The sequence below is a fragment of the Ascaphus truei genome, chromosome 17 (assembly GCF_040206685.1).
Source record: "Ascaphus truei isolate aAscTru1 chromosome 17, aAscTru1.hap1, whole genome shotgun sequence".
In the NCBI taxonomy this organism is placed as follows: Eukaryota; Metazoa; Chordata; class Amphibia; order Anura; family Ascaphidae; genus Ascaphus; species Ascaphus truei.
The window spans coordinates 13,453,508-13,473,250 of record NC_134499.1 but is presented as its reverse complement, the minus strand read 5'-3'; the positions used below and the strand labels follow the sequence as shown (position 1 = coordinate 13,473,250).

Sequence of the window (19,743 nt, the reverse complement as noted above, 5' to 3'; positions counted from 1 at the left end):
CCCTCTGTCTGTTTGCTCCCCCCCTCTGACCGTTTGCCCCCTCTGTCCATTTTCCCCCCCCCCTCTGTCCGTTTGCCCCCCCTCTGTCCGTTTGCCCCCCTCTGTCTGTTTGCCCCCCCTCTGTCCGTTTGCCCCCCTCTGTCTGTTTGCCCCCCCTTTGTCCGTTTGACCCCCCCTCTGTCCGTTTGCCCCCCCTCTGTCCATTTGCCCCCACTCTGTCCGTTTGCCCCCCCTCTGTCCGTTTGCCCCCCCTCTGTCCGTTTGCCCCCCCTCTGTCTGTTTCCCCCCCCTCTGTATGTTTGCCCCCTCCTCTGTCTGTTTGCCCCCCTGTGTCTGTTTGCCCCCCCCCCTCTGTCCATTTGCCCCCCCTCTGTCTGTTTGCCTCCTCCCTCTGTCCATTTGCCCCCCTCTGTCCGTTTGCCCCCCCTCTGTCTGTTTGCCCCCCCTCTGTCCGTTTGCCCTGCCTCTGTCCGTTTGCCCCCCCTCTGTCCGTTTGCCCCCCTCTGTCCGTTTGCCCCCCTATGTCCGTTTGCCCCCCTCTGTCCGTTTGCCCCCCCTCTCAGTCCGTTTGCCCCCCCTCTCAGTCCGTTTGCCCCCCCTCTCAGTCCGTATTAATCATTTCTAGGGCATCGCTGTCCTCACCAACCTGTCCTCCGTGCTGAAGGACGAGACCGTCTGGGAGAAGCCTCATCAGTTTTACCCGGAGCATTTCCTGGACGCGGACGGGAAGTTTGTGAAACGGGAGGCGTTTATGGCGTTCTCTGCAGGTAAGAGGCTCTTACCTCTGCACAGCACCAGCGTGCTAAGGGTTAACACTTGCTTGTACTATGTGGGACGTCGAACCCACCCACTGGAATGTTAAGAGGTCAAAGAACTTCGTACTCGCAGCTGCATTCAATCTGAACCCCTTCAGTGTACATCTGCGTCACCCCAAAGGCAGACAGCCTAAGGGCAGCTAAAGGGTGTGAAACGTTCGCTGATCTTAAAGCTTCTCTATTTCAATCTGAAACTCACCCGCCCTTTATCCCCTGTACCCAATTTTCCAACTCTATTTGTCCATAACATGTCTGTGAACTGACTGTATAACCTCTGTTCATTTAATGTAACCATGTATTGTTATAACTCTGTGCCCAGGACATACTTGGAAAAGAGAGGTAACTCTCACTGTATTACTTCCTGGTAACACATTTTATAAATAAACTAGCTGATATACCCGGCGTTGCCCGGGATGTAAAGAAAAATGATGATGTTGAAAAAAGTTTGTTTGTAAACAAACAACAGTACAATGAACATGCAGCTGAGCAAGTATGAGCAAAGTGCATGTTTATTGTAATGCTTGTTTATAAACAACATTTTTAGTACAGCAGGGCCCCGCTTCTCGGCGCTCCACTTTTTCGGCGATCCGCTGATACGGCGGCACCAAAAGGGGGCCGCCATGTTGAATTTTAAATCTCGCATGCGCAGAACGGGCGGGTGCGCCCGGCACGTATTCGCAGACCTCAGGTTGCGCACGCAGCGTATAGATCGCACATGCGCAGAACGGCAAAAATACCGGTTTGCGCATGCGCAGCACTGAAAATTGCCGGATCCGCTTTCCGGCGATTTTCATTATACGGCAGGCCTCTGGAACGGAACCCGCCGTATACCCGGGGCCCTGCTGTAGTTCCAGTTGGAGCAAAGATATACAACTAATTTGGTGATCCGACTCTAGAACATGCCACATATAACTAACTGTCCATGGGAGAAACATGGTGATTCAGAGTTGATACCAGTGCACTTGATTGACTGTCCTTGTGATTTGTTGATGGTGATACCAAAGGCGAGTCTGACTGGGAATTGTAGGCGTTTGAAAGTGAAGGGCATGTGTGTTGGAATCAGTGGAATGCGGGGGATGAAGACATCTTCTCCTTTGGAGTTTCCGGTTAATATAATAAGACCACTGCATATTAGCACGTGAAAGCAAATAAATAACAATATCTTTAGGCATTAAATTACAGTTAGGCTGTGTCCATAGAAATGTCATAGAGGATGTCTTTAGAGGGGGCTCACATGAGCGTCCGCATGCGTGCTGAGGAGTTGGATTTTTCAGCCGACAGCCAAAGCTGTTTTTCAGCACGCTGTCAGCTGAAAACCTCCAATCACAGCGCAGCAGCGACGCCGTGACGTTGGCGCCATGACGTTGATGTCGGTGCGTCGCGGGCTATTGGCCCAGCGATGTCACTGCCCCACCACCCCCCGCCTCCCGGTCGCGCATGCTGGCTCGCCTGCATGCCTCAGCGTCATTTGCGGTTCAGCACTGCTCCCCTCCTCTATGGACGCAGCCTTGGTGAGGAGATACTCACAGCAGCCATTTTGTGTAAAGACAGATTCATTTATACATACAGGTGCAACATATAATAAGAACACTGCATATTAGCATGTGAAAGCAAATAAATAAGAATATCTTTAGGCATTAAATGACAGTTAGTGAGGAGATACTCACAGCAGCCATTTTGTGTAAAGACAGATTAATTTCTACACATGGGGTATGTGGAGTCTGCAGGGATTGTGCTGCAATTATTCTGGAGGGGTGAGTATTCAGGAGGGGTGAGAGGGCGGGGGGGCGTGGGGAAATTGCGCAGGCGGAGAGAGGGCGTAAAGTGGGTGAAACTTACCAAGACTTATCAAGGTGGGTGTGCTGGTCAGGCGATGGGAGTGGAGTCTGCAGGGGGTATATGGAGTCTGCAGAGGTATGAGTGTCTGGGGTCTGCTGAGTGCGCAGGGGTGTGGAGACTGCAGGGCTAATAGCTGACTCCGCAAGGGTGAGAGGCTCAGGCAGTATGAGTGTGTGTGTGTGACAATGCGCTAGGTGTGTCAGTGACATCATCGCACCCCGCAGGCTAATGAGAACCGTTGGGGGGCGGGCGAATCGACGGACCAATCAGATTCTCTAGAGGCACGGACAAACAAACTGTTTTGCAAACAAACTTTTCATTTTTATATATATATATATATATATGTAGTGACAGAATTATAGACAGCGCCCCTTACCAAATACACCAAAACTGCTGCAACGCTGATATATGTGGTAGGTGTTTGCACCAGGTGGGTAAATTTAGTTCAAACAGATAAATATCAATATAAAAAATGGCAGGGGCCGTATATATGCCCAATTAAAATTATTATAAAAATTATTATAAAAAAATATATAAAAAATATTAAAAAGAAAAAATGTGCATAAAAATCAAAAAGAAAAAGAGAAAAATATGAACAAAAATTGAATCAAATTCTATCAAAAATAAAGGACAAAAGAATGACTGTGCAATTAACATAAATAACTATAAATATGCAAGGTCCAACCTAACCTAAATTGTGAATTAAATTAAAGTCATAACAAATAGTGGACCAAAAAATCAATAATATTCAAAAATGAAAAAATGATTGATAAAGCAATTATAAATAATCACAAAAAATACTTAAGTCCTCAAAGGATCCCCTGATGAAATCCGCAAGGACGTAAGAAACGCGTAGGGATATGTGGCAGTGAACCTACGGTGGTCGAGCAGCTCCCAGCTACCAACGTGAAGACGCAGAGACGTGTGTGAAGTCCCTTCCGGGTCCCAGTGCTCCACGAGAGAGGTGAATGGTGGCCGCACGCTACAACTAAGCAGTCGCAAAGGTAAGTACAGATTCCCTTACTCTCTGGGACAACGGCTGATACAGACACAAGATCCAGCATTCTAAAGGACTTCAGTTTACACAGAGGTGATCGTGGAGTCTTCAGTTGGTGCATGGGCTGGTCCCATAATATGCCTGATTTTATCAGACAAATTGTAAGTGTGCATTTGTCTTGTCCGTGATGTATTAAAATTCATATCTGATTTTACACAAGGATCGGGCGCTTCTTTTCTCTTTTATATATATATATATATATATATATATATATATATATATATATATATATATAAAAGAAGATATAAGATAAGATAAGACAGAGACAGCGAGGCGGAGTCCAGATAACAGCCGCGCTGCCTCCAGTAACGCGTGGAATTGAAATCTCTCCCAGCCCTGTATTTACTGGCCGTGTCCTTACTCAATGAGAACACTTCTGTGTTAAAGGCTAATCCGCGTTTAACTCTTTCAATGCCAGAGGGGCCAGCAATGGATTGCTATTTATATTTGCTGACCTGTAATGCACCGGATGCTCTGTAATGCACACATACACACATACACACTGATGCACAAACATGGAACGCATTAACACACTGATACACATAAAGTACAAAATGTAGTAGGTGTGTGGTGCTCCAATAGACAACCCATAGGTTCAAAATAAACTTGATTGTAGAATCCTGCACATGTATACTCCCCAGTGGTTGGACATGATTTAAATCCCAGGCATTTATAACACTCACAGCTCCAAGATAAACCGACTAGTGGACTAGGGTCCCTACAGGCACTGTAGTAAGGGACCTCACAATATAGTGACCCAGCATAATAATATAGTGACCCTACACATAAAGTACACTCACATTAACACACTGATACACACAGACATTAGTACACACCAAGACACTTACACAGACACAGATATATACTGATAAATAGATAAATAGATAAAATGATAAATAGATATAGTAAGTGAGAGAGGTATCAGCCATGTATGAGAGAAACTCAAGCTCCATCTCTGCTGAGAAGATAGAGAGGAGCACGACGGACATCTCTATCTGCCGCAGTTCTCGACGCCAATGGTGTTTACGGAAATCGGAACCAACACTTGCACCTTGGAAACTCATCCTCCGGTGACCCGCAGCACTTACATCGGGTTCCCTCTTGTTTGGAGTTTCTCCCGTATGTCCGGCACAATAATGCAGTGACAGTTCTCGGCGTGAGGCAAACTTGTTGCTAACGCGTTTCATTGCAATCTACAACTTCATCAGAGGTACACACCACGGCACTGATACACAGAGCTTAAACACAGACACTGATTAAGATTGAGATATATATATATATAACAGAAAAAAAAAGAAGAAAAGGCGCCTGATCTTCGTGTAATAAGGTAAGTAAAATTTAATAAAACATGAACAAGACGATTCAAAACTCATAAGACTCCAAACAATAAGGGCATTGTATGAGTGAAACTCATGCTCCAGACCCGCTGTGTGTCGTCGCCGCTGCTCCACTGGCGATGCTCCGGATTGACGTCACTCCTCTGTAGATGGTGTTACACCCTGGAGGATCCTCCGGCAACTCCTGTCTCTTAGGTACAGGTTCCCTTTGTGGTATAGAGTCCCAATGTTCCAGAACTGAGATGACCTTCACTCTCCCAACTGGCACTTGTTGTGATCACTTTTAAAATAGCAGTGATAACACGTCCCTACGTGTTTCTTCAGACAAAGCTGATTTCTTCAGGGGATCACCTGAAGAAACGCGTAGGGACGTGTTATCATTGCTATTGTATATAATATATGTATATGTAATGATATACACTGATTTGCACTTGCGCAGTCTCGGAGGTACAAGAATACATACAGCCACACACCTGCCAATTTACTGTTATATACTGTTATATACTTTTATATACCGCTTACATTGTAATCCTGGCTCCTTGTGGCCATGAGCAGGAAACTTTGGGACATATTTACCAGGTGGAACTCTGCAATAAGACTCCTCGCAGCTTGTTCCCTGGAATGGGCTGAAAGGTGTCTTCCTGAATAGCATCACTTGGTAAATGTTGATCCCTCTGTGCCTCTGATGCACTAAACTCCCAGGTCTGATAAAAAAAATACTATTACATGAAATGCGTCGGGGTCCAAATATGCTGAGGTCAAGAAAGATGAGACTGAGAGTTTCTTATGAAAGGTATAATTTGATGACTGAGTTGTACGTCTTAAGTATACAAGAGAACAGAACTTGGAGATGGTAGTGCTATAAGTCATATCAAAAGAGGTTTGTTATTCAGAATGCTATTTAGTAAAGATGGCCTTCTTCTGCTTCACAGGTCGGCGCGTCTGTCCGGGGGAGCAATTAGTCAGAATGCAACTCTTCCTTTTCTTCACGTCTCTCCTGCAACGCTTCACGCTTCAGATCCCCAATGATCAACCTCGCCCGCGAGAAGACCCCCGGTATGGACTAACGATGAGCCCCCATCCTTACGAATTCTGTGCCAACATTAGATAAAACCCTGTTAACGGCCCATATTCCATATGCTGCAAAGACACTTCCTGGGACTGGAGAAAAGGTTCGTCCCATTCATTTGAACACAGGGAGGACGTCTCTTCCCAGCATATTGAATAGTGAGAGTTGAACGCACAGACGGAGAATTCCCTCATGAACGATATCCAATGACCCAGGCACTTTTGTAGTTTCTTCCCTCACATATTTTGGCAAATGAAATGCTTACTTTAAAAAAAAAAAAAAAAAAAAAAACTTTAATTCAAAGAATCTCTGAATCTTTCAAATGATATAGACAAAGGGTCGAGGGGAAGGGCAGAGATCGGGTCTGGGAGACATTGGCTCAAAGAGCGGTGCCATTGTCAGCCCCAGACACCGAGGCACCTATCCCAGCAGGAACCACTGCTGGATCTCAGCCCGTAGGTGGGATTTTGATTGGCTGGTTTGTAATCCCCATTCTCACCTTAGCCCATCCCAAAGGGCTGTCCTAATTGACCATTTACACCCCCAGCCTGCATTGGCCAAAATAGGCAAGTCCTTGTGTTGTGATTGGTCCCAATACAGCATTTATGGTGTTATTGGTCACGACTCCTTCCATGCTTTCCTATGTAGATGGGGAAACTATGTAAAGGGGACAGATCTGAGGTGCAGCGTGAGTCCGGGAGGCAGCGTGTAAGATGACTAAGCGGTGTGTTCTGAGTTCTTGCCAGAGTCACATGGCCAGAGTCTGGGCCGATCCGTGAGCGAGATTCAAACCTTCCTTGTGACCTGGGACTTGTTCGCTTGCCGGAGACACTTCTGAGCAGGACTTTTGAACTTGCTTGGTGACAAACTGCATCTCCGAGATCTGGACAACCTGAAAACCCTAGTCGTGGAAGTACTCCTGGTTAAGCTTTAGAAGTGAGTGGTGCCCAGTACCTAGTTTGCTAGGATCACCCCCCCCCCCCCCGTATTCCCATTTTGGTGAGTGTTAGCTCTGTTGGTGAGATTGTGCTGTGTCTACTATCTCCAGCCAGAATAAATATACTTTACGTGACTTCTGTGTCCTGTCCAGTGCCTTGATCCCATAAAATAGTTCTGGTCATCCGTGACATACATGATTTCCTGTACTTATGCTGATGTGTTTTCTTATGTGTTTTTACTGGCTTGTTGTAAAAAGGTTCTTCAAAGACTGTGATAAGCTAAAATGACTGGGAATCATTTATTTCAACATTAGTCATATTGTATTGTATGTCTTTATTTGTATAGCGCCATTAATGTACATAGCGCTTCACAGTAGTAATACACATGGTAATCAAATACATAACACATAATATAAATAACAGATCATGGGAATAAGTGCATTAGACATAAAAGTAACATTAAGGAAGAGGAGTCCCTGCCCCGAGGAGCTTACAGTCATATGTTACATTACTTAATCCAGCGCTTGTTCCCATTACTGTACTGCACCGACACACTTTATTCGAGCAAATACCCAGTATGTACCTGGCAGATACCTGGAATGCGCCGCTCCTCACCTCTGACAAGCCCCGTTGCGTTTGCCTTCCCAGCCTGGGTTCATGCCTGGCTGACGGGCGGCTGATCTGTTAAATGATAATGATTAGGATTTAATAGGCTGCAATGCTTCGCGTGTCTACCAGATGGCATAAATTCATGAATTGTAATGCAGTATATATATATATACTGTGCAGTATTGCAGCCAGCGGGAATAAAATGCTTCAATCCCTGCCTGGAAAATACCTCAATGCACTCGGGCAGAAAACAGTCACAAACCTCAATACACCCGGGTATACCCGAATTCGTGGGACTAGCCGAGCTCGAATAAAGTGTGTCGCCAGTGTATGTATCATATTATTATGTCATGTGTATTTCTGCTGTAAAGTGACCGGTCCATGCATGGTGCTACACAAATAAAGATATACATACATCTATAGATCCATATCTCTATATATCTACCTATGGAAGTTATTCACTAATGCAACACTGCTGCACAGAAGCTCCTATTGCCCCGAATTAGAGTTTCCGGGTGGTAATGCTGGTCTGACACTATTGCATCTCAGTGGTGGTTCTCCTCAGGGACCTCCAGACACAAAATGTTAGGTATAATAACCAATGCAATTTGCACCCTGGTGAATTAACCTCATTGTAAATGAACAAATTATTAGTTGTCCTAAAAAACTATTCCAACAAGATGCCTGAACCCCAGTTCTAGAGCATATGCATGGATAATCCAGTTCTAGAGCACACATGTAGAAAAATCCACTTGTAGAGCATATGCATGGAATAAACCTGCCATTAAAACACAAGCCCTGATACAATACTGTCGGTCTATCCTGTGAACTGGGGAACATTGGCATTTACCAGCACAATCTGTAACTCTTGGGAAGCCACAGAATTCTATAGGAATGCACAGCACCAATGTCATGTGTTGTATATAGATTTCCGGGGTGGGTCAAAATGGTCCAGGGAACATGAACTGCTGCAGCAAAGATAAAAAGGAATACATTACCTAGTTCTATAGCAGCTTTGTTTCAAATATTTTTATTAGGCAATTATACAACAACACACATCATACACAATATACAGCCTAATACCGGAACATTTAGGTTTTTTGGGGGGGGAGGAAAAAAGCTTGACAACCTTAATTGTCGTACAGTAGAGGCCTTCACAGAGGGATGGCGAGGAAAGAAGGACAAGATGGGGGGTGGTGGGGGTGGGTGGGGGGGAGGGGTACCCTTCCCAGCCACCGGGCATATGGCTTTGACAGTTTTTTAGCTTTTAGAAACGGGATGTCCTGGTTCTCCTTGCCTGGGTAAACTATTTCCCTGCGTGGCATGTGTGGGTAATCTTTATCTTATAAAGATTAACCAGGGCTCCCATATTCTGTAAAATGTAGTTAATTTTTGCTTAAGGAGAGCCGTTAACTTCTCCATGAGCAACACCTCGTTGATCTTCCTTTTTATGGTTCCTTTGGAGGGGGTGGATATTTTCTTCCAAGAGGCCACTATCTCACATCTTGCCGCTGTAAGAATGAAGGAGATTAATTTCCTAGCTGGACGGTCAATTTCGTTCATTGGCCTGGCCAGTAGGTAGATCAGTGGATCAATGGGTATCTCAAGGTCGATGACCTCTATAATTAAGCTTTGGACCCCAGACCAATATTTCACAATTTCTGGACAAGTCCACCAGATGTGGGCCATGTCCCCCCGTTGTCCACAGCCTCTCCAACAGAGATCGTATGCCAGAGGGTATATTTGTTGCAATCTTACTGGAGTAAGATACCAGCGAAAAATAATTTTATATATGTTCTCCTTCGTTGTGGTACATATGGAAGTTCCTGAGGCTGCTTCACAAATTTCTTCCCAGTCCTCTCTGTCAATAGTCATGTTCAGATCTGCTGCCCATTTGAGCATGTAATCATGGTTTGGGGGGTCCGACGACTTCCCTAATTCAGCATAGATTTCTGAAATTAGACCTTTTTGGTGGGTATTGACTCTACATAGGCGCTCAAACTTGGTGAAAGAGGGAAATTCTGGTTTTGGGGATATTTTTTGAATAAAATGTCTGATTTAAAGATATTTAATTGTGTCCAATTCTGCAATTTCATATTTAGCCCGTAAATCTTGGTAGCTCAGTAGCCTCCCCAGACTTAAGAGATCCGCAATCGTCCTGATTCCTTTTGACTTAAATTGATCGAACAGCCTGGATCCACATCTAGGAGGGAATTTTGGGTTGTTAAAGATGGGCGTGAGTTGTGAGCTAGGTCAAGAGAGCCCAAATCTGGACTTACATTTCGACCAGACCTCCCAAGTGTTTCTTGTCGCCCTCAGTTGTAATTTGTGCAGTTGCATATCTCCTCTATCCAGATTCCAAAGGCACGCTTGTAGAGAAGGCATTCTGGCATAGTGTGACTATTTCTACCCAGCAACAATGGGCTTGGTCTGTGTTCCACATCACTGCTTGTTTTAGTTGGGCAGCCAGATAATATTTTTTTATATCTGGAACGCCCATGCCTCCCCTTGCTCTTGATGACAGCAGTACCAACCTAGCGACTCTGGGTCTCTTGCCCTGCCAAATAAAATTAAAAAGCCTATTTTGAATATTCTTCAGTTCAGCGCCAGGGACCTGGACCGGAAGCATTTGAAAGAAATATAATAATCTGGGGAGTATATTCATCTTAACTGAGATCATTCTTCCAATCCAAGAAATCTGGTAACCTTCCCATTTATCCAGATCTTTCTTGATTTTTTCCAGGAGAGCTGGATAGTTATCATGGTATAGAGATCGGTAGTTCCTTGATATATTTACTCCCAAATATTTAATGTATGAGGAACACCATCTATAGCTGAAATTCAATTTGAGCAATTTCACTTCTAAGTCTGAAAGACTTAGATTTAGGGCCTCGGATTTTTCGTTGTTTATTTTGTACCCTGATATTTTACCAAAAACCATCAGTTCCCTTTGAAGGTTAGGAAGGGAAGTTTGGGGTTTGATCAAAGTCAAAATGATATCATCGGCAAATAAGGAGATTTTGTCAATCATTTTTACGATTATAATACCCTGGATATTCGTGTTGTTTCGTATTTTGGTCGCTAGAGGCTCGATAGTGAGGGCAAAGAGAAGAGGTGACAGGGGGCAACCCTGCCTTGTGCCATTTTTGATCTGTAATCTTTCAAGGTTTCCTTCAGAAAGTCTAACCACAGCGGATGGGTACTGATAGAGCACGCAAACTCCTTCTAAGAATGAGTCCTTAAAACCAAATTTCTTTAAAGTGTTATCCAAGAATAGCGAATCAATTCTATCGAATGCCTTCTCTGCGTCCAGGCTTAGTAGGCATTGCCTTTGCATCCATCAAATGAACGTGGTCAATTATATTAATTATTTTACAGGTATTGTCCGAGGCCTGGCGACCCGAGACAAAACCGACCTAATCAATATGTATTAATCTAGGTAGAATGGGATTTAGTCTGTTCGCCAATATCTTACTATACAGTTTGAGATCATTATTCAATAGGGAAATTGGCCTATAGCTACAGTACCACATTGTGCCGGGTCTTTCCCTTCTATGTGTATAATAGCTAAATTAGCTAATGACATTGATGATGGGATTGGAACCCCTCCATGAATGAGTTGAACAGATTTAGTAAATGGGTGGACAATATTGGTAGGAATTTCTTATAGTAGACATTTGTAAAGCCACCAGGGCCCGGTGTTTGAGACTTTTGATGTTTCACTGCCGCAGTCAGTTCTTCCAACGTTATTTTAGCGTTTAACAGAGAGTTTTCCTCCTGTGTCAGGGAAGGAAGGCAGCAATCAGCTAGATAGTCAGTGATTGCCTCTGCTTCAGTGGGTTCTGAATTAGGAGAACGGGTTCTCAGATTGTATAGCTTAGTATAACATTTGGTAAATTCCTTTGCTATTTTTTTTTCATTGTATAACATCTCCCCAGACCTATTTTTGATCGCAGTTATTTGTGATCTTTTTGTATTCCTCTTAACTTGCTAGCAAGAAGTCTGTCGGCCTTGTTACCTTTATCATAGTATCTCTGACCTGTCCATCTGATAGCTTTTTCTACAGTCTCTAGTTGGATCTGCTTTAATTCGTTTCTGGCAGCTGTCAGTGATTTATAAATTTTCCTGGAGGGGTTAGATTTATGCTGCTGCTCTAGCTTAACAATTTTGTCTGTAAGCTCCTTAGATAAATTTACTTTAACTTTCTTCCTGTGGGATGCAATTGAAATAAAGTTACCTCTAATTGCCACCTTATGGGCTTCCCACAGGATTGCTGGGGATATGACCGATCCAAGATTCAGTCTAAAGTAGTCCTTAAGGGCTTTTTTGATCTCCTTTTCTACCTCAGAATGGTTTAGTAGCGAGTCATTTCATTTCCAGCTGTACAAGATTAATTTAACAAATGGATTGAGAGTTTCAGAGTAATGGGTGCGTGATCTGACCACGTAATTGGGCCGATATCAGAAGTGGCGATGGCTTCTAGGACAGTCTTGGTTGCTAGAAAATAGTCTATACGGGAATAGGTCTGGCGAGGGGCCGAGTAAAAGGTGAAATCCCTTTGTCCCTGATGCTGGGCTCTCCAAATGTCCACCAAGGAAAACTCCTTTATAATATCTTAAAATTTTTTCCCCAGACTCAGGGATTGGGCAGGGTGTGGACGGCCAGGGACAAATGACTTGTCTACTTGTCTTCAGCAGGGTTTAGTGCCATGTTAAGGTCCCCACCAATTATTATTGACGACAGGTACTCAGGGTCCACTTCCTCTAATACTTTTTTTTAGGAAATCTGCCTGATTCTCGTTTGGGGCATATAGGTTAATCAGTGCGATTGCCGATCCTGAAAGTGAGTCATATACCTCAAGGGACATACCATCTGGATCTGTTTTTGTTTTTATTAGATTGAATGGAGTTCCCTGACGAATCAGACTGGCAACTCCTCTCCTTTTACTACTAAATGATGAGTAAAAACTCGTTGGGAATGCGTTTTGGAATGTTTTAGGAGAATCTTGGGATGTGAAATGCGTCTCCTGAAGAAATATAATATTTCCACCTGATTTTTTCATTTCCAGGAGGGCTAGTCTCCTTTTCCTATTATTTTGTAGTCCTGTTACATTTAAGGATACCAGTTTAATTGCCGCTTGTTTAGCCATGGTTTCTAAGTTTCTTACAGAATTTTAAGACCTCTCCCTTGCCACTAGGGAGGTCTGTTTTAGATTTTTAAAGGGTTGGGGCCCATCAACAAGAGGATCCGTGGAGTCCTTTCTTCGCCTAATCTTGGCCTCGGCTGGCCAGGGTGGGAGGGAAAGGGGAACGGGGAGAGAGGGAGAGAGGGGAACCTGCTGGGACAGTATCAACAGGGTTGGGTGGAAGAAGAAAGTAGACCCTAGCAAGGTCTTGAGAGATCAAGTCTGGCCTAACTAGTGGCCGGCTTTTAGGGCTTAAGGCCCTTGGAGGGTGGGTCCAGTGACGGTAGCCGGCAGGCACGGGGGAGGTAGAGACCCTCTGAATCTCCAATTTCCCGTCCTTTTCCTATGGTTCCAATCGAGTTAAGAGTATATAGTGAGGGAGGGTGGGTAGAGTAGGGGGGTGGGAGAGGGGAGGATGGGAGTATGGGTGTGGAACCAGATATTTAGCCTTGGCCTAACCAAGAGCCTCTGGTCAATATAGCATCATTATCCTAGTGGTGACCCTGTTCTCAGAGGCATGGGGCAGTATTCCAATGAGGGGACAGAATGGGAGAGGGGAGCAGGGGGGTGAGGGGGGGAAGGAGTGGGAAGGGGAAGAGGAGGGTGGGGGGAGGAAAGCTGGGGGAGAAAGGGTTGGGTGGGGAGGTGGCATAGTGGGCGTGGGGGGGGGGGGTCAGTGATTCAATCTTGTTACCATACATTTAAACCTTTTCACTGACTCTAGGTAACGCAGCAATATTGGGTGAAGCAGGTACTCGGCTCAAGTAAGCCCTGTCTGGGTAGGCATTAATTTGTCACTCCTTTCCCTCAGGATGGCGTACATTGTGCCTTGCGAGCATGGTTTAAACCCATTTGGATGTCCAACTAGATAGGGGAGAAAGGTAGAGTGGGGGGGGGGGATGAGGGGAGGTATACAGCTTGGTATTGTTTTTTCTGTGTAGTATTTAACCTTATATATACGATTAGAGGACATAAGCCCAATTGGGAACCTCTCACGTAGAGTCAATTATCCATTTGGAGTATTTTTCGCGTCATGAGTTGCTCCCTGAGGATGTAGAGGGAAGGGGAAGTAGAGGGAGGGGGTAGAGGGAAGGGGAAGTAGAGGGAGGGGGGAGAGGGAAGGGGGAGGGAAGGAGGGAAGGAGGGACGTGCTCCATCCAATCTCGATACCCTGCTTTAGAACCCTCTGATGAGGTTCTACTGTAGTTGACATATTTAAGATGGGTGATTCACCATTGTGGTTTAGGTTGGCCTTCTCTGAAGGGACCCTATTTTGCCCCATCTTCTACTTTTAGAAGAAATACATTATACCTTACATGCAGAGTTTACCCACGTTTAGATTCATAAACAGAGAGGGACGTGGACGGGGGGGGAGGGGGGGAGAAATATACAGCATGACATCATTATTTCTGTGTAACATAAAAACTTATGCATTCGCCCAATAGACCTGGTCTCAATTGGGTAACATTCAAGTGGGAGCACTTTTCCATTTGGAGTGTAATAAACGCCATGGGTTGAACCTTGAGGTTATCAAAGAATGGGAGAGGGGGGAGAGCAGGGAGTGGAGTGGGAGGGGGAAGAGGGAGGGGGGGAGGGCAGGGGAGAAGAAGGGGGGGGAAGAGGGGCAGGGAGGGGCGGGGGGGGGGTGGAGGGGGGGCGCCTGTGCGAAAAGACCAGACTTCGATTTCAAGGCCTCTTCAAAAGATGCAGCAGTCTGTGGAACTTGTCATCGTCATATTCAAATCGGTTGCCAAACACGATGGAGCAAATTAAATTGGAGACAGCGTTATTTACAATCAAATGTGGGTTGAAGGGACGCCCTGTAATAACAGCAACAACAAAAAAGGACACAATATATCAGATATTACCCAGCTCAAGCATGGCTTAAACCAGGCCTGCACAACTCGTAAAGTGCGAAGGGCCGAACTGCTCCAAGGAAAAAAAAATTGGGCCGCACGGGTAAAATCATCATCATCATCATCATCATCATCATCATCATCATCATCATCATCTCTCCTCCAGCACCTATCATCATCATCATCATCTCTCCCCCAGCACCCCTCATCATCATCCTCCTATCTCCCCCAGAACCCAACACTATCAACCTTTGCGATACTCCCCATCTATCTCTCATACCCCTATCTCTCCCCCTCATCCACACACAATACCCCCCTCCACATCAAACACACAATACCCCCCTGCACACCACACACATCCCACCCCCCCTGCAGCTCACATCCCTCTCCCCCCCTGCAGCTCACATCCCTCTCCCCCCTGCAGCTCACATCCCTCTCCCCCCTTGCACCTCACATCCCTCTCCCCCCTTGCACCTCACATCCCTCTCCCCCCTTGCACCTCACATCCCTCTTCCCCCTTGCACCTCACATCCCTCTCCCCCTTGCACCTCACATCCCTCTCCCCCTTGCACCTCACATACCTCTCCCCCCTTGCACCTCACAACCCTCTCCCCCCTTGCACTTCACATCCCTCTCCCCCCCTTGCACCTCACATCCCTCTCCCCCCCTTGCACCTCACAACCCTCTCCCCCCTTGCACCTCACATCCCTCTCCCCCCTTGAACCTCACATCCCTCTCCCCCCTTGCACCTCACATCCCTCTCTCCCCTTGCACCTCACATCACTCTCCCCCCCTTGCACCTCACATCACTCTCCCCCCTTGCACCTCACATCACTCTCCCCCCTTGCACCTCACATCACTCTCCCCCCCTTGCACCTCACATCACTCTCCCCCCTTGCACCTCACATCACTCTCCCCCTTGCACCTCACATCACTCTCCCCCCCTTGCACCTCACATCACTCTCCCCCCCCTTGCACCTCACATCACTCACCCCCCTTGCACCTCACATCACTCTCCCCCCTTGCACCTCACATCACTCTCCCCCCCTTGCACCTCACATCACTCTCCCCCCCTTGCACCTCACATCACTCTCCCCCCCTTGCACCTCACATCACTCTCCCCCCTTGGGTGGGTGACAGTGACTGGGTGGGTGACAGTGACTGGGTGGGTGACAGTGACTTGACAGTGACTGGGTGGGTGACAGTGACTGGTGGGTGGGAGACAGTGACTGGGTGGGTGGGAGACAGTGACTGGGTGGGTGGGAGACAGTGACTGGGTGGGTGACAGTGACTGGCTGGGTGGGTGACAGTGACTGGGTGGGTGGGTGACAGTGACTGGGTGGGTGGGAGACAGTGACTGGGTGGGTGGGAGACAGTGACTGGGTGGGTGACAGTGACTGGGTGGGTGACAGTGACTGGGTGGGTGACAGTGACTGGGTGGGTGGGTGACAGTGACTGGGTCGGTGGGTGACAGTGACTGGGTGGGTGGGTGACAGTGACTGGGTGGGTGGGTGACAGTGACTGGGTGGGTGGGTGACAGTGACTGGGTGGGTGACAGTGACTGGGTGGGTGACAGTGACTGGGTGGGTGACATTGACTGGGTGGGTGACAGTGACTGGGTGGGTGGGTGGGTGACAGTGACTGGGTGGGTGACAGTGACTGGGTGGGAGACAGTGACTGGGTGGGTGGGTGACAGTGACTGCGTGGGTGACAGTGACTGGGTGGGTGACAGTGACTGGGTGGGTGACAGTGACTGGGTTGGTGGGTGGGTGACAGTGACTGGGTGGGTGACAGTGACTGGGTGGGTGACAGTGACTGGGTTGGTGGGTGGGTGACAGTGACTGGGTGGGAGACAGTGACTGGGTGGGTGACAGGGTGACAGTGACTTGACAGTGACTGGGTGGGTGACAGTGACTGAGTGGGTGACAGAGACTGGGTGGGTGACAGTGACTAACAGTGACTGGGTGGGAGACAGTGACTAACAGTGACAGTAACTTACCTTGACCGGGTGGGTGCAGGTTGCCGCCGGACGCTTGCTCCTCCTGCCACTGATATCCCTGCGGCAGCTGCCCGGGACGGGAGGTGGGCTTGGGGGCGCGTGCTGGGGGGAGGGGGGTAGGAGGGCACGGGAGGTGAGCTCGTGGGGGACGCGAGAAGCTGGCCGCGGAGGGAAGCGGTGAGAAGCAGGCCGCTGGAGGAGCTGAATTATTTAATTATTACTTCCCCCTCCGCCCCACGTTGGGAGCAGGGGGGGGGGGGAATCGGGCCCGCAGAGGATCTGCGTGTTGCTTCCCCTCCCGCCCCATGTTGGGAGCAGGGGGGGGAGCAGGGGAGGGGGAGCAGGGGGGGGGGGAGCGGGGCCACAGAGGAGCTGCGTGTTGCTTCCCCTTCCGCCCCACGTTGGGAGCAGGGGGGGGAGCGGGCCTGCAGAGGAGCTGCGTGTTGCTTCCCCTTCCGCCCCACGTTGGGAGCAGGGGGGGAGCGGGCCCGCAGAGGAGCTGCGTGTTGCTTCCCCTTCCGCCCCATGTTGGGAGCAGGGGGGGGGAGCAGGGGAGGGGGAGCAGGGGGGGGAGCGGGCCCACAGAGGATCTGCGTGTTGCTTCCCCTTCCGCCCCACGTTGGGAGCAGGGGGGCGAGCAGGGGGGGGGAGCGGGCCCGCAGAGGAGCTGCGTGTTGCTTCCCCTTCCGCCCCATGTTGGGAGCAGGGGGGGGAGCAGGGGAGGGGGAGCAGGGGGGGGGGAGCGGGCCCACAGAGGAGCTGCGTGTTGCTTCCCCTTCCGCCCCACGTTGGTAGCAGGGGGGGAGCGGGCCCGCAGAGGAGCTGCGTGTTGCTTCCCCTTCCGCCCCACGTTGGGAGCAGGGGGGGGGAGCAGGGGGGGGAGCGGGCCCGCAGAGGAGCTGCGTGTTGCTTCCCCTTCCGCCCCATGTTGGGAGCAGGGGGGGGAGCAGGGGGGGAGCAGGGGGGGGGAGCGGGCCCGCAGAGGAGCTGTGTGTTGCTTCCGCTTCCGCCCCACGTTGGGAGCAGGGAAGGGGGGGGGGAGCGGGCCCGCAGAGGAGCTGCGTGTTGCTTCCCCTTCCGCCCCACGTTGGGAGCAGGGAAGGGGGGGGGAGCAGGGGAGGGGGGGGGGAGCAGGCCTAGCGCATGCTCGCCGGGACCGCAGGGAATCGGCGCCATTTTTTTAAACTTTTTTTTTTTTTTTTAATTTATTTAATTAATTAATTTGTCGCCCGGCCGGATTCACCGCGGGCCGCACAGAGAGGCCAGGCGGGCCGCACAGAGAGGCCAGGCGGGCCGCACAGAGAGGCCAGGCGGGCCGCACAGAGAGGCCAGGCGGGCCGCACAGAGAGGCCAGGCGGGCCGCACAGAGAGGACAGGCGGGCCGCACAGAGAGGACAGGCGGGCCGCACAGAGAGGCCAGGCGGGCCGCACAGAGAGGCCAGGCGGGCCGCACAGAGAGGCCAGGCGGGCCGCAAAGAGAGGCCAGGCGGGCCGCACAGAGAGGCCAGGCGGGCCGCACAGAGAGGACAGGCGGGCCGCACAGAGAGGCCAGGCGGGCCGCACAGAGAGAACAGGCGGGCCGCACAGAGAGGCCAGGCGGGCCGCACAGAGAGGCCAGGCGGGCCGCACAGAGAGGCCAGGCGGGCCGCACAGAGAGGCCAGGCGGGCCGCACAGAGAGGCCAGGCGGGCCGCACAGAGAGGCCAGGCGGGCCGCACAGAGAGAACAGGCGGGCCGCACAGAGAGGCCAGGCGGGCCGCACAGAGAGGCCAGGCGGGCCGCACAGAGAGGCCAGGCGGGCCGCACAGAGAGGCCAGGCGGGCCGCAAAGAGAGGCCAGGCGGGCCGCACAGAGAGGCCAGGCGGGCCGCACAGAGAGGCCAGGCGGGCCGCACAGAGAGGCCAGGCGGGCCGCAAAGAGAGGCCAGGCGGGCCGCACAGAGAGGCCAGGCGGGCCGCAAAGAGAGGCCAGGCGGGCCGCACAGAGAGGCCAGGCGGGCCGCACAGAGAGGCCAGGCGGGCCGCACAGAGAGGCCAGGCGGGCCGCACAGAGAGGCCAGGCGGGCCGCACAGAGAGGCCAGGCGGGCCGCACAGAGAGGCCAGGCGGGCCGCACAGAGAGGCCAGGCGGGCCGCATGTTGTGCAGCCCTGGCTTAAACTCTCAGAGCCGCCGTACATGTACAGTAATAACTCTACAATGTGAATTAAATGACTTTGAATTTAAAATCAGATAATAAAAATAAGAAATGTAGGAAGGGATAGGTCGTGCAGATTCTGGTAACCCGGTTAATTACAACAAAAGACAGGGGTGCCCAATGCTACATCAAATTGACAAAACATATATGGTAATAAGTATAAAGTTTATATACTGCAATAATAATAGTAATAACTTGTTTTTTTAGTTAAACCCTTTGGCCAAAGCGTCGTAAGCCTGAATACCAACATCAAGGTAAACCAAAAGTGCAGGTCCTAACACTACACTGTGAACCCTTCCTGTTACCTCTGTATGAGGGGAAGCAACTGCAGTGAGTTGTCCATTCAGCAAATTGCCAGAACCTCCCAAGTTAAAAAGGTGGAGAGGGGTGAGCTCTGGGGGGAGGTGAGACCTACCTCCATTTGACTGTTACCAGTCAGAAATTGATTAACACACACATATTCCCAGGTAGCACAAACTCCTACAACCACCACATCATGAATATATATTTATGCCAAAATGAGTGCTTCTGAGCGTGGCAAATGTATACAACAAAAGACAGGGGTGCCCAATGCTACATCAAATTGACAAAACATATATGGTACCAAGGACACCCATCATCCAGACCTGTTATAAGGAGAAAGGAACCCGGCAAGGTGGAAAGGAATTCACAAAATCAAGGCCGATGGGAGTGCCAGACACGGAATCAAAGAAACAGACGACAGTCAACAGTGCCGGTCGGTGAAGCACAATCATCCACAAACCTGAGCGTTATCAACCTTTCGGAAAATACATTAACCTCAGCCCAATGGCTGGTATGGAGTCCTGTGTGCCTACGACTAGATTG

At 49.2% G+C, this 19,743-nt stretch overlaps 1 protein-coding gene across 9 annotated transcripts in view; it reads left to right on the top strand.

Moving 5' to 3' along the window:
- LOC142467959 (cytochrome P450 2D6-like) overlaps positions 1–7,189 on the top strand; it is a 42,908-nt gene extending 35,719 nt beyond the window's left edge. For 7 of the 9 annotated variants that reach the window (XM_075573988.1, XM_075573989.1, XM_075573993.1 and 4 more), the window contains 3 exons: positions 626–767; positions 5,981–6,104; positions 6,766–7,189. In XM_075573988.1, the coding sequence (XP_075430103.1) occupies positions 626–767; positions 5,981–6,104; positions 6,766–6,829 (330 nt within the window). In that variant the 3' untranslated portion in view covers positions 6,830–7,189. Of the gene's footprint in view, positions 1–625; positions 768–5,980 lie in introns of all 9 variants that reach the window. The other 2 variants (XM_075573992.1, XM_075573987.1) reach the window with 1 other exon arrangement.
- The last annotated feature ends 12,554 nt before the right edge of the window (positions 7,190–19,743 follow it).